Source organism: Chinchilla lanigera, unplaced genomic scaffold, assembly GCF_000276665.1.
Source record: "Chinchilla lanigera isolate Chin_1 unplaced genomic scaffold, ChiLan1.0 scaffold00124, whole genome shotgun sequence".
Taxonomy (NCBI): Eukaryota; Metazoa; Chordata; class Mammalia; order Rodentia; family Chinchillidae; genus Chinchilla; species Chinchilla lanigera.
In genome coordinates, this window is record NW_004955525.1 from 3,115,807 (window position 1) to 3,134,929 (window position 19,123).

At 32.1% G+C, this 19,123-nt stretch overlaps 1 protein-coding gene across 1 annotated transcript in view; it reads left to right on the forward strand.

The window, feature by feature from the left end:
* The window catches only part of Pcdh11x (protocadherin 11 X-linked), a 937,510-nt gene that overhangs the window by 133,587 nt on the left and 784,800 nt on the right, over positions 1–19,123 (forward strand). Inside the window, exon 3 of the mRNA XM_013507344.1 lies at positions 6,316–8,811. Coding sequence (XP_013362798.1) covers positions 6,316–8,811 — 2,496 coding nt within the window. The remainder of the gene's footprint in view (positions 1–6,315; positions 8,812–19,123) is intronic.

Below are 19,123 nucleotides of genomic sequence, written 5' to 3' on the forward strand. Positions count from 1 at the left end.
GGACACCAATGCAAATAAATAACATGATAATGATAAATCCATACATATCGGTTATAACTAAAAATGTAAATGGCCTCAACTCTCTAGTCAAAAGAAACAGACTGGCAGAGTGGATTAAAAAACAAAATTCAACAGTATGCAGTATACAGGAAACATATTTTACTCAAAAGGACATCCATTGACTAAAAGACAAAGGATGGAAAACAATCCTGCATGCAATAAGAACCCAGAAAAAGCAGGTGCAGCTATTCTATTTGCAGACAATATAAACTTCAAACTGACAACAATCAAAAGAGATAAAGAAGGTCACTATGTACTAGTCAGGGGAAAAACTGTAAGAGGATGAGATAACCATTATAAACATGTGCGCACCAAATATCAGAGCTCCAAATTATATAAGACAAATCTTAACAGGTATGAAAACCCATATAATTAATAACACTATTGTAACTGGGGAACCCAACATCCCAGTGACACAAAGAGACAGGTCAAGTGGACAAAAAATCAGCAAGGAAATAACAAATCTGAACCAAACCTGTGAACAAATTGACTTAATAGATTTATACACAGTGCTCCACCACACAATCTCAGAATACACATTTTTCTCAGCTGCACATGGGTCTTTCTCTAAAATACACCACATCTTATCCCATAGAGCATACCTTCAAAAATGCAAAAGAAATGAAATTATCCCGTGAATATTATCTGAACACAGTGCAATGAAATTGGAAATTAACGCTTAAAGGAACTCCAAAACCTCAATAAACACTTGGAAATTAAACAGCTATCTCCTGAATGACCAATGCATCACAGAAAAAATTAAAGAGGTAATTAAAAAATACCTAAAAACAATTGAAAATGTAAATACAACTTGCTGGAATCCGTGGGATGTAGTGAAAGCAGTCCTCAGAGGGAAATTTATAGCGGTAAATTTACACATAAGGACAACAGAAAGAGAACATTAAGTAGTCTATTGCTGCATCTTAAACTTTTAGTAAAAGAAGAACAAGTAAGGCCCAAAGCCCAAAGAAGGGAGGAGAATATAAAGATTAGGGCAGAAGTTTATGCAACTGAAACAAAGAACACCCTCCAAAAAATAAATGAATCAAAGTGTTGGTCTTTGAAAGAATAAGTAAAATTCATAAACCCCTAGCAAATCTTATCAAGAAAAGAAAGGAAAGAACTCAGATTGATGCAATAAGGAATGAAAAGGATGAAATTACTACAGATACCACAGAAATTCAGATCATTAACACTTACTTTGAAAATCTTTACTCCCATAGGATAGAAAACTCAGAAGAAATGGACAGATTCCTAGATATATGCGAATTACCAAGGTTGAGTCAAGAAGATATAAAATTCCTGAAAAACCCAATATCAATTAATAAGATTAAAAACATGATTAAAAACCTACTGACAAAGAAAAGCTCAGGCTGTGATGGACTCACAGCAGAATTTTACAAGAAATTCAGAGAAGATTTAATACCAACACTCCTCAAACACTTCAAAGAAATTGAAAAGGAAGCAATTCTCTCTAACACATTTCTGTAGGCAAGCATTATACTGATACCAAAACCAGAGAAAGACCCAAACAAGAAAGAGAACTACAGACCAATCTCCCTAATGAATATAGATGCAAAGATACTCAATAAGATACTAGCAAATAGATTGCAGCAAATTATCAAGAAAATCATACATCAAGACCAAGTCAGATTCATTCCAGGAATGCAGAGTTGGTTCAATATTTGCAAATTTATAAATGTTACATGCCATATCAATGGAGCCAAAGACAAAAACCACATGATCATCTCAACTGACACAGAAAAAGCTTTCGACAAAGTCCAACATGCATTCATGATATAAACTCTACAGAAAATAGGAATACATGGTCTTTACCTTAACCCGATCAAAGCCATCTATGGCAATCCAACAGCCAACATTATTCTAAATGAACAAAAACTGAAAGCTATTACTTTAAAATCAGAACAAGACAAGGATGTCCTCTGTCACCACTCCTGTTCAATATAGTTCTGGAACCACTAGCCAGAGCAATTAGACAGGAGAGAGAAATAAAAGGAATAAGGATAGGAAAGGAAGAAGTAAAACTATCACTATTTGCAGATGACATGATACTTTACATGGAAGACCCCAAAAACTCCACAAGAAGACTCCTTGAATTAATCAAAAAATTCAGCAGTGTAGCTGGATACAAGGTCAAAGCCCAAAAATTGATAGCATTCTATACACAAACAACAAACACACTGAGAGAGAAATTCAGGAAACCATAACTTTCACAATAACATCCAAGAAATTGAAATACTTAGGAATCAATCTAACAAAAGAAGGAAAAGATCAATTCAATGAAACTACAGTTCTCTGAAAAAAAGTGATTGAAGATTTCAGTAAATGGAAACATATTCCTTGCTCATGGATAGGAGGAATCAACACTGTGAAAATAGCCATACTCACAAAACTGTTGTACAGATTCAATGCAATTCCCATTCAACTACCATTACCATACCTCACAGATCTCTAGAAATTATTCCTTAAATTCATCTGGAATCACAAGGGACCAGAATAGCAAAAGCAACCCTGGGAACAAGGACAAGTCAGGTGGAGTCACAATCCCTGACCTGAAATTATTCTACAAAGCTACTGTCATCAAATCAACCTGGTTCTGGCTAAAAAACAGACGTGAGGATCAATGGAACAGAGTGGAAGAAACAACCACAACCACAAACACACTCAGCCACCTAATCTTTGATAAAGGGACCAAACAAACTCACTGGTAGAATGATAGTCTCTTTAATAAATGGTGCTGGAAAAATTGGCTTTTCACCTGCCAAAGACTGAAAATAGACCCAGGTCTATCACCAAGCACCAAACTCAAGTTGAAGTGGTTCACAGATCTCAATATTAAAACAGAAACACTAAATCTATTGGAAGAGAAAGTAGGTTAAAACCTTGAAGACATAGGGATAGGCAGAGAGTTCATGAACAAAAACCAAACTGCACATGAAACACTTGACAGAATCAACAACTGGGATCTCATCCTACTGAAAAGTTTCTGCACATCTAAAGAAATCACCAGCAGAGTAAAAAGAAAACGCACAATCTTGGAAAAAATTTTAGCTGACTGTGCCTCAGACAAAGGACTTCTATCTAGAACATATAAAGATTTTAAAAATATGAGTCCTCCAAATTCAAAGACCCAATCCAAAAATGGGCAGCTGAGATGAATACACACTTCTCAGATAAGGCAATACAAATGGCAAATCAATACATGAGAAAATGTTCAAACTCATTAGTCATTCAAGAAATGCAAATTACAACATTGACATTCCACCTTACCCCAGTAAGAACGGCTATCATTAAGAAATCAACCAATAACAAATGCTGGCACGGTTGTGGAGAAATAGGAACCCTTCTCCACTGCTGGTGGGAATGCAGACTGGTGAAACCACTGTGGAAATCGGTTTGGAGATGCCTCAGAAAACTAGAACTAGAGGTCCCATTCAACCCAGGTATTCTCCTTCTGTGTATTTTCCTAGAAGATCTGAAAACATCATATCACAGCGATACATGTGCACCTATGTTCATAGCAGCACAATTTGTAATTACTAAATTGTGGAAGCAAGTATGTCTATCCACCAAAGATTGGATAAGAAATTATGGTACTTTTATAGAATGGAATATTGCTCAGGTATAAAGAAAAATAAACTCAAGGCTTTTATAGGTAAATGGTCACAACTAGAGACCATACTCATAATTGAAATAAATCAGACCTGCATGTGCAAGCACCGCATTGTCTCACTAGTGTAAAACCTGAAAGAGTTAATTTAAACTCGGAGGTATGATAGACCTTGTGAAATGCTAGGGAAACGCTCAAGGGTAAAGGGCAACTGGGATGTGGGAAAAAAGAAGGGAAAAAAGACGAAATTTGTATGTATGTATATCCATGATATTTAATATAGTTGTTCTACTTTCTTGTATTTCTTTGCTGAAAGAAACTGTTAATGAGTCCTTGATTGATCAATGTTGCATGTCTGTAATTTTTTTCATGAGAAACACCTTGAAGATATCAATATGTAATACAACAAGCATTGTTAATTTCCTAATACTTTGTTTGTAACTCTGTATTGTCTGTACTCTTCTTCTGCTATTTTGTAAAAGGTTATCTGTCTGTTAATATTTTCCTCCTTTTCTTTTTAAAATAAAAATATAATAATAAATAAATCAGACCGGCATGTGTAAATACCATATGATCTCACTAGTACAAGAATGGGAAAGAAACTGCTCAAAGGAAAGGAACAACTGGTAAGAGGGAAAAGAGAAAAAGAAATAATTGAAAATAAAAATATATGTACATAGAATAGCTGAGAGAGTTCTACTAGTGATTTCTGTTGCTTTATTGAAAGGAATAGTTAATGTTTAATTGTTTTATCAATCTTATGTGCCTATATTTATTTAACTCAGTAACCAATTTGAAGATAACATTATGTAATACAACAACGATCATTATTTTCTTATGACCTTGTCTGGAATTCTGTATTGTTTCTATTGTTTGGGTGGTGTTTTATTTATGTTTTTGTTTGCTAATGTATTTTCATTCTTTTATATTTAAAATAAAAAAATATAATAGCACAAGCATGGATCTCACTGTGCATTTCTTGCTGGCCTTTAACTTACTTTGTTGCCCAGACTGGCCTTGAACTCATGATCCTCCTCTCTCAGCCTCCTGAGTGCTAGGATTACATCTGTGCACCACCACATCTGGCCCTTCAACAATATAAGGACAGGGATATAAACAAATGGAACCAAAGCAAGTTTAAATCTAGCAGAGTAAACATTAAGTCTCACAATTTTACTATTAGCATCCCTGCCAATCTGTGGCAAGTTGTGAGGGTTCTGTTCCTTCCTTGCAGCTTTTCTCAGGTGATCTATGTTTTTGGATTTTCTAAACTTCTGGGTCTTCCATGGCACCTTTGGCTTCACACTAACAGCTTCCCACACTGCCCTCTAAGGGGCACACTGCCTATCCCCCAGGCCTTCTTCTAAACTCTGGGTGGAAGACGTTTTGATCCCAGAAATATTATATTCTGCATGCATCTAAAAACAGCACCACATGGATCATGTCTCAGGTCTGCCACCAGGTGGAGCAGTAAAAAAGCTTTCTTTTCTCTTGGCTGTAGGGATTGAGTGCCTATGAACTAAATTTTGAGGAGCAACTTTTTTAGGCTGCAGCCATTCTGGAACATGATGTTCTGGGATTTTTTTTTTTAAAGCAATCTATTACCTTTGTATCTCTGAAGCAGCAGAATCTAGATGTCTGTTTGTTCTTAAGATTTCTTCAGGTCATCTTTTCTCTTGTCATTTTTAAATACTTGGGGTTTTTTGTTACTTGTTTTAGTGATGAAATATTTTTTCTTTGTTTTATCTTTTCAGGTCACAACTTTACTGGAGCTTTCTATTTTGTCCAAACTTAAAACATTTTAAGTCATTTTGCTGGGGTTTTTTTGTATTGTTTCTCATCATGACCCTGGCCAAAAGTCCCCAACAGTAGCCATTCAGTCACCTCAACGTTAGAGTGCCTTGAAATTTCTTCTGCAAAATTAATTAGTCTGCTGCCCTTAATCTCAATCTCATGTAGTCCCCAGACATGGAGTCAGAGCAAATCTTAGCATTGTTCTAATTTGCATTTGTATAATGGCCAGATATGTTGAATTTTTTTTTTATGTATTTGTTAACCATTTGTATTTCTCCCTTTGAGGAGTTTCTGTTCATGTCTCTTGCCCATTTCTTGACTGGGTCTTCAATTTTAAGTGATTTAATGTTTTAAATTTTTTGTATAGTCTGAATATCAGTCTACTGTGTTTTTGTTTTTGTTTTTGTTTTTGTTTTGGTTTTGGTTTTTCTCTGGTACCGGGAACCGAACTCACGACGTTGCGCTTGCCAGGCAGGCGCTTTGCCGCTGAGCTAAATCCCCAGCCCTCAGTCTACTGTCTTGAAGTAGCTGGCAAATATTTTTCTCATTCTGTATAGTTGTCTCTTTGGTCTACTGATTGATTATTCTGCTGTACAGAAAATTTTATTCTGATATAATTCCATCTGTTAATTCTTAATTTTATTTCTTGTGCAATTGTGGTTGTTTAGAAAATCATTTCCTACACCTATGTCATCAAGTATTTTACCTATAATATCTTCCAGTAGGTTTAATGTTTCTATTTTATAGTTTGATCTTTGATCAATTTTGATTTTAATTTAATTAATACATATTAACATATGGAAAAATATATTTCATTTTCTGTTTTTCAGGGCCAAAATATTTTTGGACTTGACGTCATTGAAACACCAGAAGGAGATAAAATGCCACAACTAATAGTACAAAGAGAGTTAGATAGGGAAGAGAAGGATACCTATGTGATGAAAGTAAAAGTTGAAGATGGTGGCTTTCCTCAAAGATCTAGTACTGCTATTTTACAAGTAAGTGTTTCTGATACTAATGACAACCATCCTGTCTTCAAGGAGCAAGAAGTTGAAGTTAGTATACCAGAAAATGCTCCTGTAGGTACTTCAGTGACACAGCTCCATGCCACAGATGCTGACATTGGTGAAAATGCCAAGATTCATTTCTATTTCAGCAATCTAATCTCAAATATTGCTAAGAGATTATTTCTCCTTAATACTACCACTGGGCTTATCACAATCAAAGAACCACTGGATAGAGAAGAAGCACCAAACCACAAATTAGTTGTTTTGGCAAGTGATGGTGGATCAATGCCTGCAAGAGCTATGGTGCTGGTGAATATTACAGATGTTAATGATAATGTCCCATCAATTGACATTAGATATATCATTAATCCAACCAATGGTACTGTAGTTCTTTCAGAAAATGCTCCACTCAATACCAAAATTGCTCTAATAACTGTGACTGACAAGGATGCTGAGCACAATGGTAGGGTGACATGCTTCACAGATCATGAAGTTCCTTTCAGATTAAGACCAGTATTCAGTAATCAGTTCCTCCTTGAAACTGCTGCGTATCTTGACTATGAATCCACAAGAGAATATGCCATTAAACTGCTTGCTGCAGATGCTGGCAAACCCCCTTTGAATCAATCATCAATGCTCCTCATCAAAGTGAAAGATGAAAATGACAATGCTCCATTTTTCACTCAGCCTGTCATAAGTCTTTCAGTTCCTGAGAATAACTCTCCAGGCACCCAGTTGACCAAAATAAGTGCAACAGATGCAGATAGTGGACATAATGCTGAGGTCAGTTACCTGCTGGGTATGGATGCTCCATCAGAATTCAACTTGGATCAACGTACAGGTATCCTGACTGCAGTGAAGAAACTAGACAGAGAAAAACAGGAAAAATATTATTTCACTGTTCTAGCGAAAGACAATGGGATACCACCCTTAATGACCAATGCCACTGTTTTTGTTACTGTTCTTGATCAGAATGATAACAGCCCAATTTTTACTCACAATGAATACAATTTTTATGTTCCAGAAAACCTTCCAAGGCATGGCACAGTGGGACTAATTACTGTGACTGATCCTGATTATGGAGAGAATTCTGCAGTCACGCTCTCCATTTCAGATACGAGTGATGAGTTCACCATTGATCCACAGACAGGTGTCATCAGGCCAAACATTTCATTTGATAGGGAAAAACAGGAATCATATACTTTCTATGTAAAGGCTGAGGATGGTGGTAGGGTATCACATTCTTCAACTGCTAAAGTTACCATAAATGTGGTTGATATCAATGACAACAGACCAGATTTTGTTGTCCCTCCTTCTAACCACTCCTATGAATTGGTTCTACCATCCACTAATCCAGGAACAGTGGTCTTCAAGGTAGTTGCCATTGACAATGACACTGGCATGAATTCTGAGCTTCGTTACAGTATTGTAGGAGGAAACACAAAGGGACTCTTTGTAATTGATCAAAAAACAGGCAATATCACACTGAAGGAGAAATGTGTTGTTGCAGACTTCGGTTTACACAGACTAGTAGTTAAAGTTAAGGACTTAGGACAACCTGATTCTCTTTTCAGTGTTGTGATTGTCAATCTCTTTGTGAATGAGTCAGTTTCTAATATGACGCTGATTCATGAATTGGTGCACAAAAGCATAGAAACTCCAGTGACCCAAAATACTGAGACAGATGATGAATCTTCACCCAAAATTGACTATGTTAAAATCATGGTTGCTATTGTTGCTGGCACTATAACTGTCATCCTTGTAATTTTCATTACTGCTGTAGTAAGATGTTGTCAATCACCACAGCTTAAGTCTACTCAGAAAACAAAACAGAATTCTGAATGGGTTACTCCAAACCCGGAAAATAGGCAGATGATAATGATGAAGAAAAAGAAGAGGAAAATGAAGAAGCATGCCCCCAAAAACTTGTTGCTTAACTTTGTCACTATTGAAGAAACAAAGACAGATGGAAGAAGCAATGATGGAAATGGCATCACACTAGACCTTCCCTTTGAGCTGGAAGAACAAAACAAGGGCAAGTACAACTGGGGTACTACACCAACTACCTTCAAGCCTGATAGTCCTGATTTGGCCCGGCACTACAAATCTGCCTCTCCACAGCCAACCTTCCAGATCCAGCCTGAAACTCCCCTGAATTCGAAGCACCATGTCATCCAGGAACTGCCCCTTGATAATACCTTCGTGGCCTGTGATTCCATCTCCAAATGTTCCTCCAGCAATTCTGATCCCTACAGTGTGTCTGAATGCAGCTATCCAGCAGCAATGTTCAAGACCCCAGTGTCTGTACACACCAGACTGGTAGGTAATCCAAGTTTATAACTAAACATTCTATATTTATATTTTTATTATTTTCAACTAATGTAAAACTTTACAGAATCTATTGCCTTGAAAGAGGGATAAATGTCATCATAATGTACAAAACCTTTGAAATAAATGTGAGTTCATTTAAGTTTGTTAAGAAAGCAGAACAAAATCAGTGTTTATTGTAAGAAATTTCAGATCAAGATGATGGGTATAACAGGGCCAATTTTGTCTTCAGGTGGCAGTATGATGCCAGTATACTGGAAAAATTCCATAGCAAGGCTTGCACCACTACCTTGATTACTATTATGTGATTGAACAGAAAAGTTTGAGTTACCTACCTCACATAAAGTTTTTAAAATCTGATAAGCAGGTCTTCACCGTGTTGAGAATTCCAGCTTCACTTGGGAAAGTCTGTAGCTTCCCAAAGCCATTAAATGGCACTAAGATATACACCCTCCACAAGCTACTATTTTCCCAGTCCCCAAAAAAGCAGTGTAATTTTCAGATTAAGAACTCAAAATCATACTATTTCATCACATCCATATTCAAACAATAAAAGAAGAATGAGGTTAGAAAAATAATGGTATGTTCATTCTCATCTCCAAGCCAAAGAGTGAAATATATGTGAAATCTTAATTAAAGTAAAAAGTTAAATATTTGCATATTTATACAAGATGTTCAGAACCCATTAGGAGACATTCTATAAAGTATTGAATTTTGGAAAATGCAGTATATTTGTTTTCTATAATGGACCCAAAGGGAAATTAGAACATAATATGACTCAAGATTTTTTTAGTAACTTAAAGCCCAATATGAAAACTAAAGTTTCTACAGCACTTCTTAAAATTTGTATTCCATGTCTAAATGAAAGCAAATTTATCTAAAAAATCAAAAGTACTACTATTTTTCAATAAGTTTGAGTGATGGAATTTATCTATGTTTATTTTCTCTAGCTGAATCATGCCACATGTTGACTTCATTATTTGGCCTGTGTACCTCTTATAGAAGTATATATCCAAGTTCAGTATATAAAGTCTTCTAAAAAGTTATTGAGACTTAATAAAACAGTTGCAGTTTCAAAGTCAAAACAGATTTCCTCTCATACAAAGTTAGAGATATTGAAGACGTCTACCATATTTAAGATAACCATGCAAAGAAATGTCCCATACTTTTGGAAATGGTTTCAAAAATGGAAATCATTCAAGGATATGCACAGTTAAATAACATATAATAATCTTCACGTTTCTATTTTAATTATGGAATGAAGGAAAGATACTCATTCAGTTGAGGGTGAATTTTTTGCTATAATAGGCCTGCAACTAAATGATGTTGCAGAAGATAAAATGAGCCTCTGTCTCTGTGTAGAATTCCTGTTGAGTTGTGAAAAATTATATGGCACAGTTCATCTACCATTTGAAGGAGTTCAATTTTTATCTACACTTCTGAGCCCCAGATGAGCAATACACATAATAAAAGGTTAATATCACCTCAAGATATGCTTTTGTTTATATTTAACCATTAAAATACACTTATTTTCTAATTTTATTTCTATTGTTCTGCTAACTAGAAATATTTTGCAACTAAAAAATAGTTTTTATGAGTAACACTTCATGTGTGTTTCATATCCTAATAGCATTTTTTCTGGGCTAAATGTATGACTTTCTTAAAAAGTATACAAAGGATGGAGTTTATGAACAATATTTATAGGTTATCATTTTTTACTAGATTGGCTTCAAGTTGGTTAATAGAGCAAATTTTGGTTTCAGTTGATTTTAAAGATTCAGAGATATTTTATGAGCTAGACAAGTTTTTCTTGAGTATATAAACAGACAGTAAGAAGGCATTGAGTAAAAGAAACAATTATGTACTTTTCAAACATTCTCATATATTTTTGATATTTTTAATTTTATGACATTAATTAAATTAATAACCCTTTCCCATGATAATATTTAATATTAAACAGCTAAGAGATATCTCACTAAACATAGGACGAATGCCTTCATGAGTTAGATAAAATATGAAAAGTAAGTACTGAGAATGAGTTACTGGTTATGTTTATGTTTTAATTAACTAAAAGTACTGTCTTAAAATCAGTGAGTTATCAGATGATAATACCAGGAAAAGAATCTAATATTCACTGATATTGCAGGATGTTAATGAGGTAAGTATACATTAAAAAACATACATTTAATAGTTCAAATACAGTATATATGTTTGTAAAATTATATAGGATAGGAGCATGTGTCTACCAGTACAATAAAAATTCATTTTTAAGAAAATTCAGCCAGTGAAATAAAATATTACTGTTACCAAAATTCAAAAATATTTCGCCTTGCTTTAAACAGAGAAATATATTTTCAAAAGGAGTGTTTAGGAGGATATTAAAATTCTATTCAAGGGCTATGAATATAGCTTAGTGGCATAAATACCTGCCTGGCATACACAAGGTGCAGAGTTGGATTCCCAGCACAAAACAAAGCAAAAACCATTCATTTCAATATTCATCTGAATAGAAATATACTTGCAGAGAAGTAAAATTTTCCTAGCAGGCTATGAAATACAAAGTCATATTAGAAATTTTACATTTTAAAAGGAAATAATATATTTTCTACAGATTAGAATTTTCCTGACCAGTTGTTCAGAAAAATACAGATTTGTCATTGTGTAGGTGTGCATCTATTGCCTGAAACCACCTATACCTGGAGAACCTGATGTACTTCTCTTGCATAAGTTTCTACATGTATTATAGAAAGGTTTTCATATATATTTGTACTGGAAACTTAAGAGGACCAATCCACAGGTGATCATCTATTAACAACTCTCAGAGCAAGCATCTAACATTAGTTTCTTATGACTAGAAATTTTTAAGTATGAAAACTATTTTAGAATGTTTTATTAATTTTCATATATAAGAAATACATTGTCAAAATCAAGAGCTGCTTAGCACAGTTCTTCCCTTAAAATATGTTGAAGACTAAACATTTGAAAAATTGAAAATAAAGTTGAAAGTACTATCTTTGAGGGGTAACAATTTTTGAGTACCAATCACTGTCTTAGATATGTATTTGATTTATTTCATTTCTCCAACTCCAAAAAATATTCTCACCAATTTCTGTAATTTGAGTTGAATAATCTTGCAATTTTAGTAATGATGAGGAAAGAATGATGAAAGATTTGGACAGTTATAACTCATAGCTGAAGTCATGCTGTAGATATGATATATAGATTCAAATGATAACAGCATCTGAGTATTCTGGAATAGGATTAATAGTCATTATGGTTAAATTTAATAACTTTGATTTTGTGCATCTGTACTTTGGTATGTGAATTTTAGCCATGTAGCATGCTTCACAAATAAGATTTATAGAACACAACCATTTGATTTTGATAACATGTTATTTTTCTTGTCGTAGACTGATTCCAGGACATCAACTATTGAAATCTGCAGTGAGATATAACTTTCTAGCAATAGCAATTCCATTCCTTTACGAAAATATTTGAACGAATTGCAGTTTAAAATTTGGCTAAAATCATTAATTCTGCATTTCTTAATAGAAAATCAGACAAACCAAAAACTACATTAAAAATGATGTCCCAGTGAACCTTGTGCTTTATTTAGCAGTAATCTAGTAATTCAAATTAAACATATATGAGAGAATGCTTTTCAGGGCCGGGGATTTAACTCAGTGGCACAGTAACTGCCTGGTAAGCGTGAGGTGATGAGTTTGATTTCTGGTACCAAAAAAAAAAAAAAAAAAAAAAATACATTTCATTACAGAGATTTATCATGCCGTCTCTCTGTTGGCTTTCTAAATGTCAACAACTGTGTTACAATATAACCCTTCCTTATTGAACACAATATGTTTAATATGTCTATCATGAAATGGAATTACTTGTCCTATCTGATTGCTGAGAGTTTTAACATCATCACCAAGAGTTTGGAAGTGAGGTGGAGCTGCACAAGGTACCCCCTGAAAATTACCCATGGCACACGATATTTTTAAAACCACAAAACAAATAAACAAAAGAACATTTACTCCAGTTTTTTCACAATATACATTTTAAAAATGTCCTCAAAAAAAACTTATAATTACCAACCACTCTTAAAAGTTGGATGGTAGAAAATAATCTTCTGGGAATTTTATGTAGATTACAATCACACTTTTCCACTACTATGATCACTAAAAATTCCGTTAGATGTAATCAAGTTTCCTTTCTCTATAAATTTTAAAATAAAGAAGTTCATTCTATTTTTATGCATGAAAGAACAAAAATTTCTTCATACTCCCTGTCATTTAAGAAATATATCATTACTTTTTATTATGAAACAAAGCTCCAATCATATGTGGTTAGAAAAACAAGGATTGAGATAGGATGCTTCAAAATGTTCATTATTTAAAGTTTAAAACTATCCAGGGAAAATGTAACTTATTAGAGTAATTTGACAGACTCATTTTATTTTTATGACATTACATTACTATGTGTCATTGCATTGAGTAATTTAGCTTTTAAAATTTATTAACTTTTTACAATATTTTGATTAACTCATTTCTTGCATGAGTAAATACCTCAAATTTGGTGTACATTATATTTCACTGACAAATTAATAATACGTTCAAATTTTATACTATGCACTTTAAGTTGCTTATCACTTACTAATATAACTAGTAGAATTGAAAAATAAATTATTTCTTAGGACAAAAAGGAGGGAATATAAAGGAACTCATATGATATAATGTGTCAAAACATATGCTTCCTGAATTTTCATTCAAATTCTTACTTACATATCCTTTGACATTGAAAACTATGAACAGTATTTGTTCTATATATGTACATTAAGATTAATGTATTATTTAAAATTTTCTTTGATGTAAAGGTATTTAAAAGAGGTTCATGCACTTTAGCATTTAAAATTAGTATAACTCCTAGATATTTAATGTATAGTTGATATTTCAAATAAGTTTATGTTAAAATTTATGTTCTCTTTGACTCAATACTGAATCTTTTGTGCCTCCAATAATATCAAGTTCCTTGAACATATGTGCTATCAAACTGTTTAAACAGCAAATACTTGACTGTAATTTCTGAGTGTAGCTACTTCTACGGCTAATGAGAAATATCATGTAAGTTGTAACATTATATTGCATACTTATAAACAACTGTAATAGAAAAACATTTAAAAGTTAAATTTACCTTTGTGCAAGATAATCATATAGGATAACTTTGGGGTCTCACTGCATTTCATCTTGATAAGTTAAATATTTCTGCGTGACCCAAATCTTTCCCCAACAAAATAAAAATTGAGCCCACTTAGTATTCCTCTAATGTCAGTCCACTGCAGGTAGTAAGACATACTAAGTGTGAGAATTCTAAAATCTGCAGTCTGGATGTAATTTAATTAAACTGAGGCCCAAAAACTAAATCAGAAGTTCAAGTGTCTCATAATATAGTACTGTGGCCTCATGATTATTTGTGTATACAATTATTACATAAGTTCATTTTAAATGTTTGTGTAATGAAGTAACTGATCCTTCACTTTTAATATGTGTTTGTGAGCTAATGGAAGGTACCTCATTTTTCTTCCATTTAATTTTGTTCATGAGTAATTCCTAATTATGCATATATATATATATATATATATATATATATATGTATGGAGAGAGAGTCTATAAAAACATTTCTCAAAGGTTTTATGAGTGTCTTCTTCACAGAACTTGAAAATAGAAAATGTATTTTTAAAGCTGTAAATGACTCCATTTCTCAGATTGCAGATTGTTTGAGCAAGAAACTTCTAAACTGATTTACTTGCAGATATTTGTGCTAAAATATTTACCAATATAAGCCAACAATGAGATTAATCAGTATTAAAACTGAGCCATGGATTAAAATAGACTTTACTTTTGACTTTTAACTATACTTGATCTATTTTTTACTTTTATTTGAGAGAATATTTATATTTAAGCACAATAGAGAGGGCATTGAAACTAATTTTTAACAAAAGGCAAAGAGGACAAAAATTAGCAGCTGATTTGGTGATACTTTTAATTTAATTATGATTACTGTAACATGGGGTCTCAGACATCTTCTGATCCCTCTGTTGGTGTTAAAAGTGTTCTTAGTCTAGTCAGTGAATAGAAAAAGACAAGAACGCAGCAAATCTTAATACAGAAATCATAGACAAATAAAAGAAACTTTTCATGAAATTTCCTTAATTCTAAGAATGCTATCTAAATAGTGGGCTAAAAATTACTGGGTAGTTTCACCCTTGCAAACACTTTTAGTAAGTATATTTTTATTAAAATTCACAGTTCATAAATTGAAAGTAAAACTGTGAAAAAGAGTCCCTCATTTTATTTTAAATATAAAAATTTATTTTTAACAGTAAGATAATTATATTTCAGATATTCTTTTATATACAATGATAGAAATAATTTTAAACTAGTGTGTTAATTAATGTTTTATGTATATCTTCTGTTTTCTTCATTGAACATCCTGTACACACTGTTAATAAAATGTATATACTTTTGAATATCTTTCAAAAATAGAATATAGATTCAATTAATCAATCACTATTGTGTAAACTATTTAAAAATCTTATTGCAACAGAAATCACCAGCATCTCAAGTTATTATTTAGTAATCTGTGGTCTTGGTTGTTTAATTAGATTCTGCAACTGTGTGTCCAGCTAGGTATAATGTGTTGCCTCATCTCAACAGAAATAATACAAGGCAGGCAGATCTTAAGTAAGCTTATGTGAATTTAAGCTACACCATAAATGCTTCCTATAGAGCTCTTGTTTAATAGATTAGTTTTCCTTAGATTTGTAAAGTTTGATATGTTTATTTTAAATATTATTTAGATTGAGTTTTCTAGCATATTCATAAATGCTGCGATAATATAAAATTGTTTGCATCATATAAAATGAGATTTTTGAGCAATTTGTTTTCTTCTTTCACTATGGTTCTTCACAAATGACAACTGCGTTTCAATGTTGTAGTTAGTATTAGAAGTGTAATTTTTATGATTATACATTAGCTACTGATTGTTACTTTACATGTAATACACATTTGTGGTATAACAAATGTGTGTTTAGAAAATTTTAGGTAGATTATAGATGAAGAAATTTTAAATTGTTTGTAATTTACTTCACCCTAAATCAGTCATTTCTTTAAATTTAGAAATTTGCTTTGAAAGATCTATAACTTTGAAAGTGTTCCATTTTTTATCAAACTATTGTCATTTTATATCATAAACTACACATGTAGGTCCTTGTACATACATCCATTAATGAATTATTTCTTATGTATATTTATTAATGTAGGTGTACGCTCGAGCAAATTCACACAGTAGTACAGTTTGTTTAGTTGATAGTGTAACACAGGCATGATACATATCTTCACTTGAAGCTAGCTTCCTTTCAGTGGAAGTATCAACTCTTGCTGAAAAAAAATTAATTAAAAAGAGGGGTATATACATTTCCACCAAAAGATCAGTTAGCCCGAAGAACAAAACTATTTAAATATTTCAGGTTGTCTTATAACAAACTATTTTGAATCTTGTATATTATAGATATTCTCGATTGAAATTGTTCTTAGATTTTTCTTTTAAAGTGTTTAATTATCTAATTACATATCCGCAGGTATCATTCAATTAGGAATAAATGTTTTTTTTAAAGTCACATTGCATTAGCTTTTAGATAGTCTAATTAACATAATAACGAAAAGGTTTCAGTGGATTTTCTGGAAGTATTTTTAGTTGTCTTCCTTATTATGGAAACATTTATTAATTATTGATTGATTTCATTAAGTATTTGTCTCTGAATAAAATTGACTTTTAAAAGCATTTCATTCTTTGTTTTATTCTTATTTATTTATTTATTTATTTGATACCGGGAACCGAACTCATGACCTTGAGCTTGCCAGGCAGGCGCTGTGCCGCTGAGCTAAACCCCCAGCCCCACATTCTTTGTTTTAAAACGTGGTAAAAACAAAAGATAAAATAATGCCTTCTAAGGTAACTAATCCGGAAAAAGTTTAAAGAGTGCTGATTTCACTCTATTCAGTATTGTTAAAATTTTAAAAATACCGTACAGTATATAACTCTGATAAAATATTATTTACAAAAATCTATAAACTTAAAAATATATTTACTAGTTTTATTATATATCAGATATAATATCAATTAAAATCATTGCTGATCATGATTTTAACATTAGAATTAAAGAGAGCTGATCACAAGCATTAATACCTAACATAAAAATATTTTCAGTAATTGAAACATGAAGGTCATATACCTCTTCACTGTCACATTACAATTATGTAGTAATGAAAACAAAAATTTTGACCAGCTATGTTGGCATGTAAATACATAAAGAGTCTAATATTCAAAGTTGGAACAAACACACAAAAATGGAATTGTATTATCCTGGATAATTAGTTGGTATGCTTCTTAATAAGAAACTATAATTTATTATTTTCATTCATTTGATCACTCTGTCATTCAAAATGATGCACTGAATGCTATTTTACAGAAAATTGCCTACATAATTTCCCATGCTCAGATTAAATAATAACATTTTTCACACAAATTCAGTTATCAGGACATCTAGGGAAAATGTAATTTTCACTATACATGGGAATATTTTTGTTAAACTGACAGAATTATTTGATTTCACAAACACACAAATTTTAATATAACAGAACATTATGGTAATATTACCATCTTATATAGAAAAAAGTTCAACATGCTGTATAAATTCATTGTCTAAATCTAGAGTGGTGATATTTAACAACAGCATTCCACAAGGTTCTACAACTCACCATAACTTATATAAATGTTATATCAATATACATACAAATTATAGAAAAGATGAGGAATGTACATTCAAATATGTTACATTTGAAAATTGAATGGAAATTAATCTCATACTTAGAAATTAATATACCTATTTGTGTGTCTAGAAGAACTTAAATTTAATCTTTCAGTAATTCAAATACAATGAGATTAAAAAGATTTAGTGAACTTAAAAATCACATCTCTTTACTTAGATGTGTTTGTGTTTGTCAAATTTCTAGCAGAAATAACACTCTACAAACTTGAATATAAAAACACTTTATTGAAATATTAAATATTTACATTCACAATGTTATTGGTTTCTTTTAAACTACTGTGCCTCACTTCTAAATTATATTAATTCTGTATTATTCATATAATCTTACATACTATCTTTCACTTAGTAAAAATTCTTATCATCTTCAGTGCATTCAGTATATATTCCCATGTGATTTTTTTTTATTTAAATCAACTTATTTGGTTCATATGCAGCAGCAGCTTTCTCGTAATAAAGGTTTTCTGTTTTCTGAATGAATAAAGGTCCAGCAATATTAAAGTATTATGAGAAATAATTACAGTGCTAAGTATTAGTATATTGGTTCTGTTTCCCAAACACAAATAAAAAATTACCTTAATATCAAACTTCACCTTAGTTGGTATAAGCAAGATATATGCAAACAAAAGTCCTATATCATATCACGTTTAATTTATAATAGCACTTTATTAACTTTAAAAAATCTATGAAAAGAGAGCAAATCAAGTAGCTTTGTTCAACGTCAGATTCACAATTTCATATTTCTACAATTTTATGGATTAAACTAATTTTTAAGAGGTTATGATATGGATTTGTCATCATCATATATATGCATATATGCCTATCTATGTACATAAATGCACGTTCATAACTGTAAAAATCTCACTGTGGTTTATTGATTGATCTACATTATGGAAATATTTATGAGGATAGATCAATTTTTCAGATCGTAGAATATATACAATTTATTATAAATTCGTATTGTTGTGTTTTGTTTTGTTTTTATGAGTCAGGGACTTGCTATATAGTTCAAGTTAATCTTGAACTCACTATGTAGCCCATGCTGGCCTCGAACTCAATAGATCCTTTTGTCTCAGCTTTCTGAGTATGGGTATTACAGGCACGTGTCACTATATCTGCTTCTATAATTTCTGTTTTTCTGTAGAGTGTGCATTAAAAATGACAATTGAAGAAAAATCTGTAGTGCTAAAATTTTGAAATTTAAAATACTTGTCACTTTTGAACTCTTGTTTTTGGTTTCTAATTTGTTGAATTTTTGAAAAGAATAAACAGGTTTTTAACTGGAATATATGTAGATACTAGCGCTGGTAATATTTCATGGAATTTCAGTACATAAAGTGTGTGTAGTCTCTACTAAGGAAATACCTATAAATAAAATTGATTCTTTATTACAATAACACATCTTCTGCTATTTTTTAA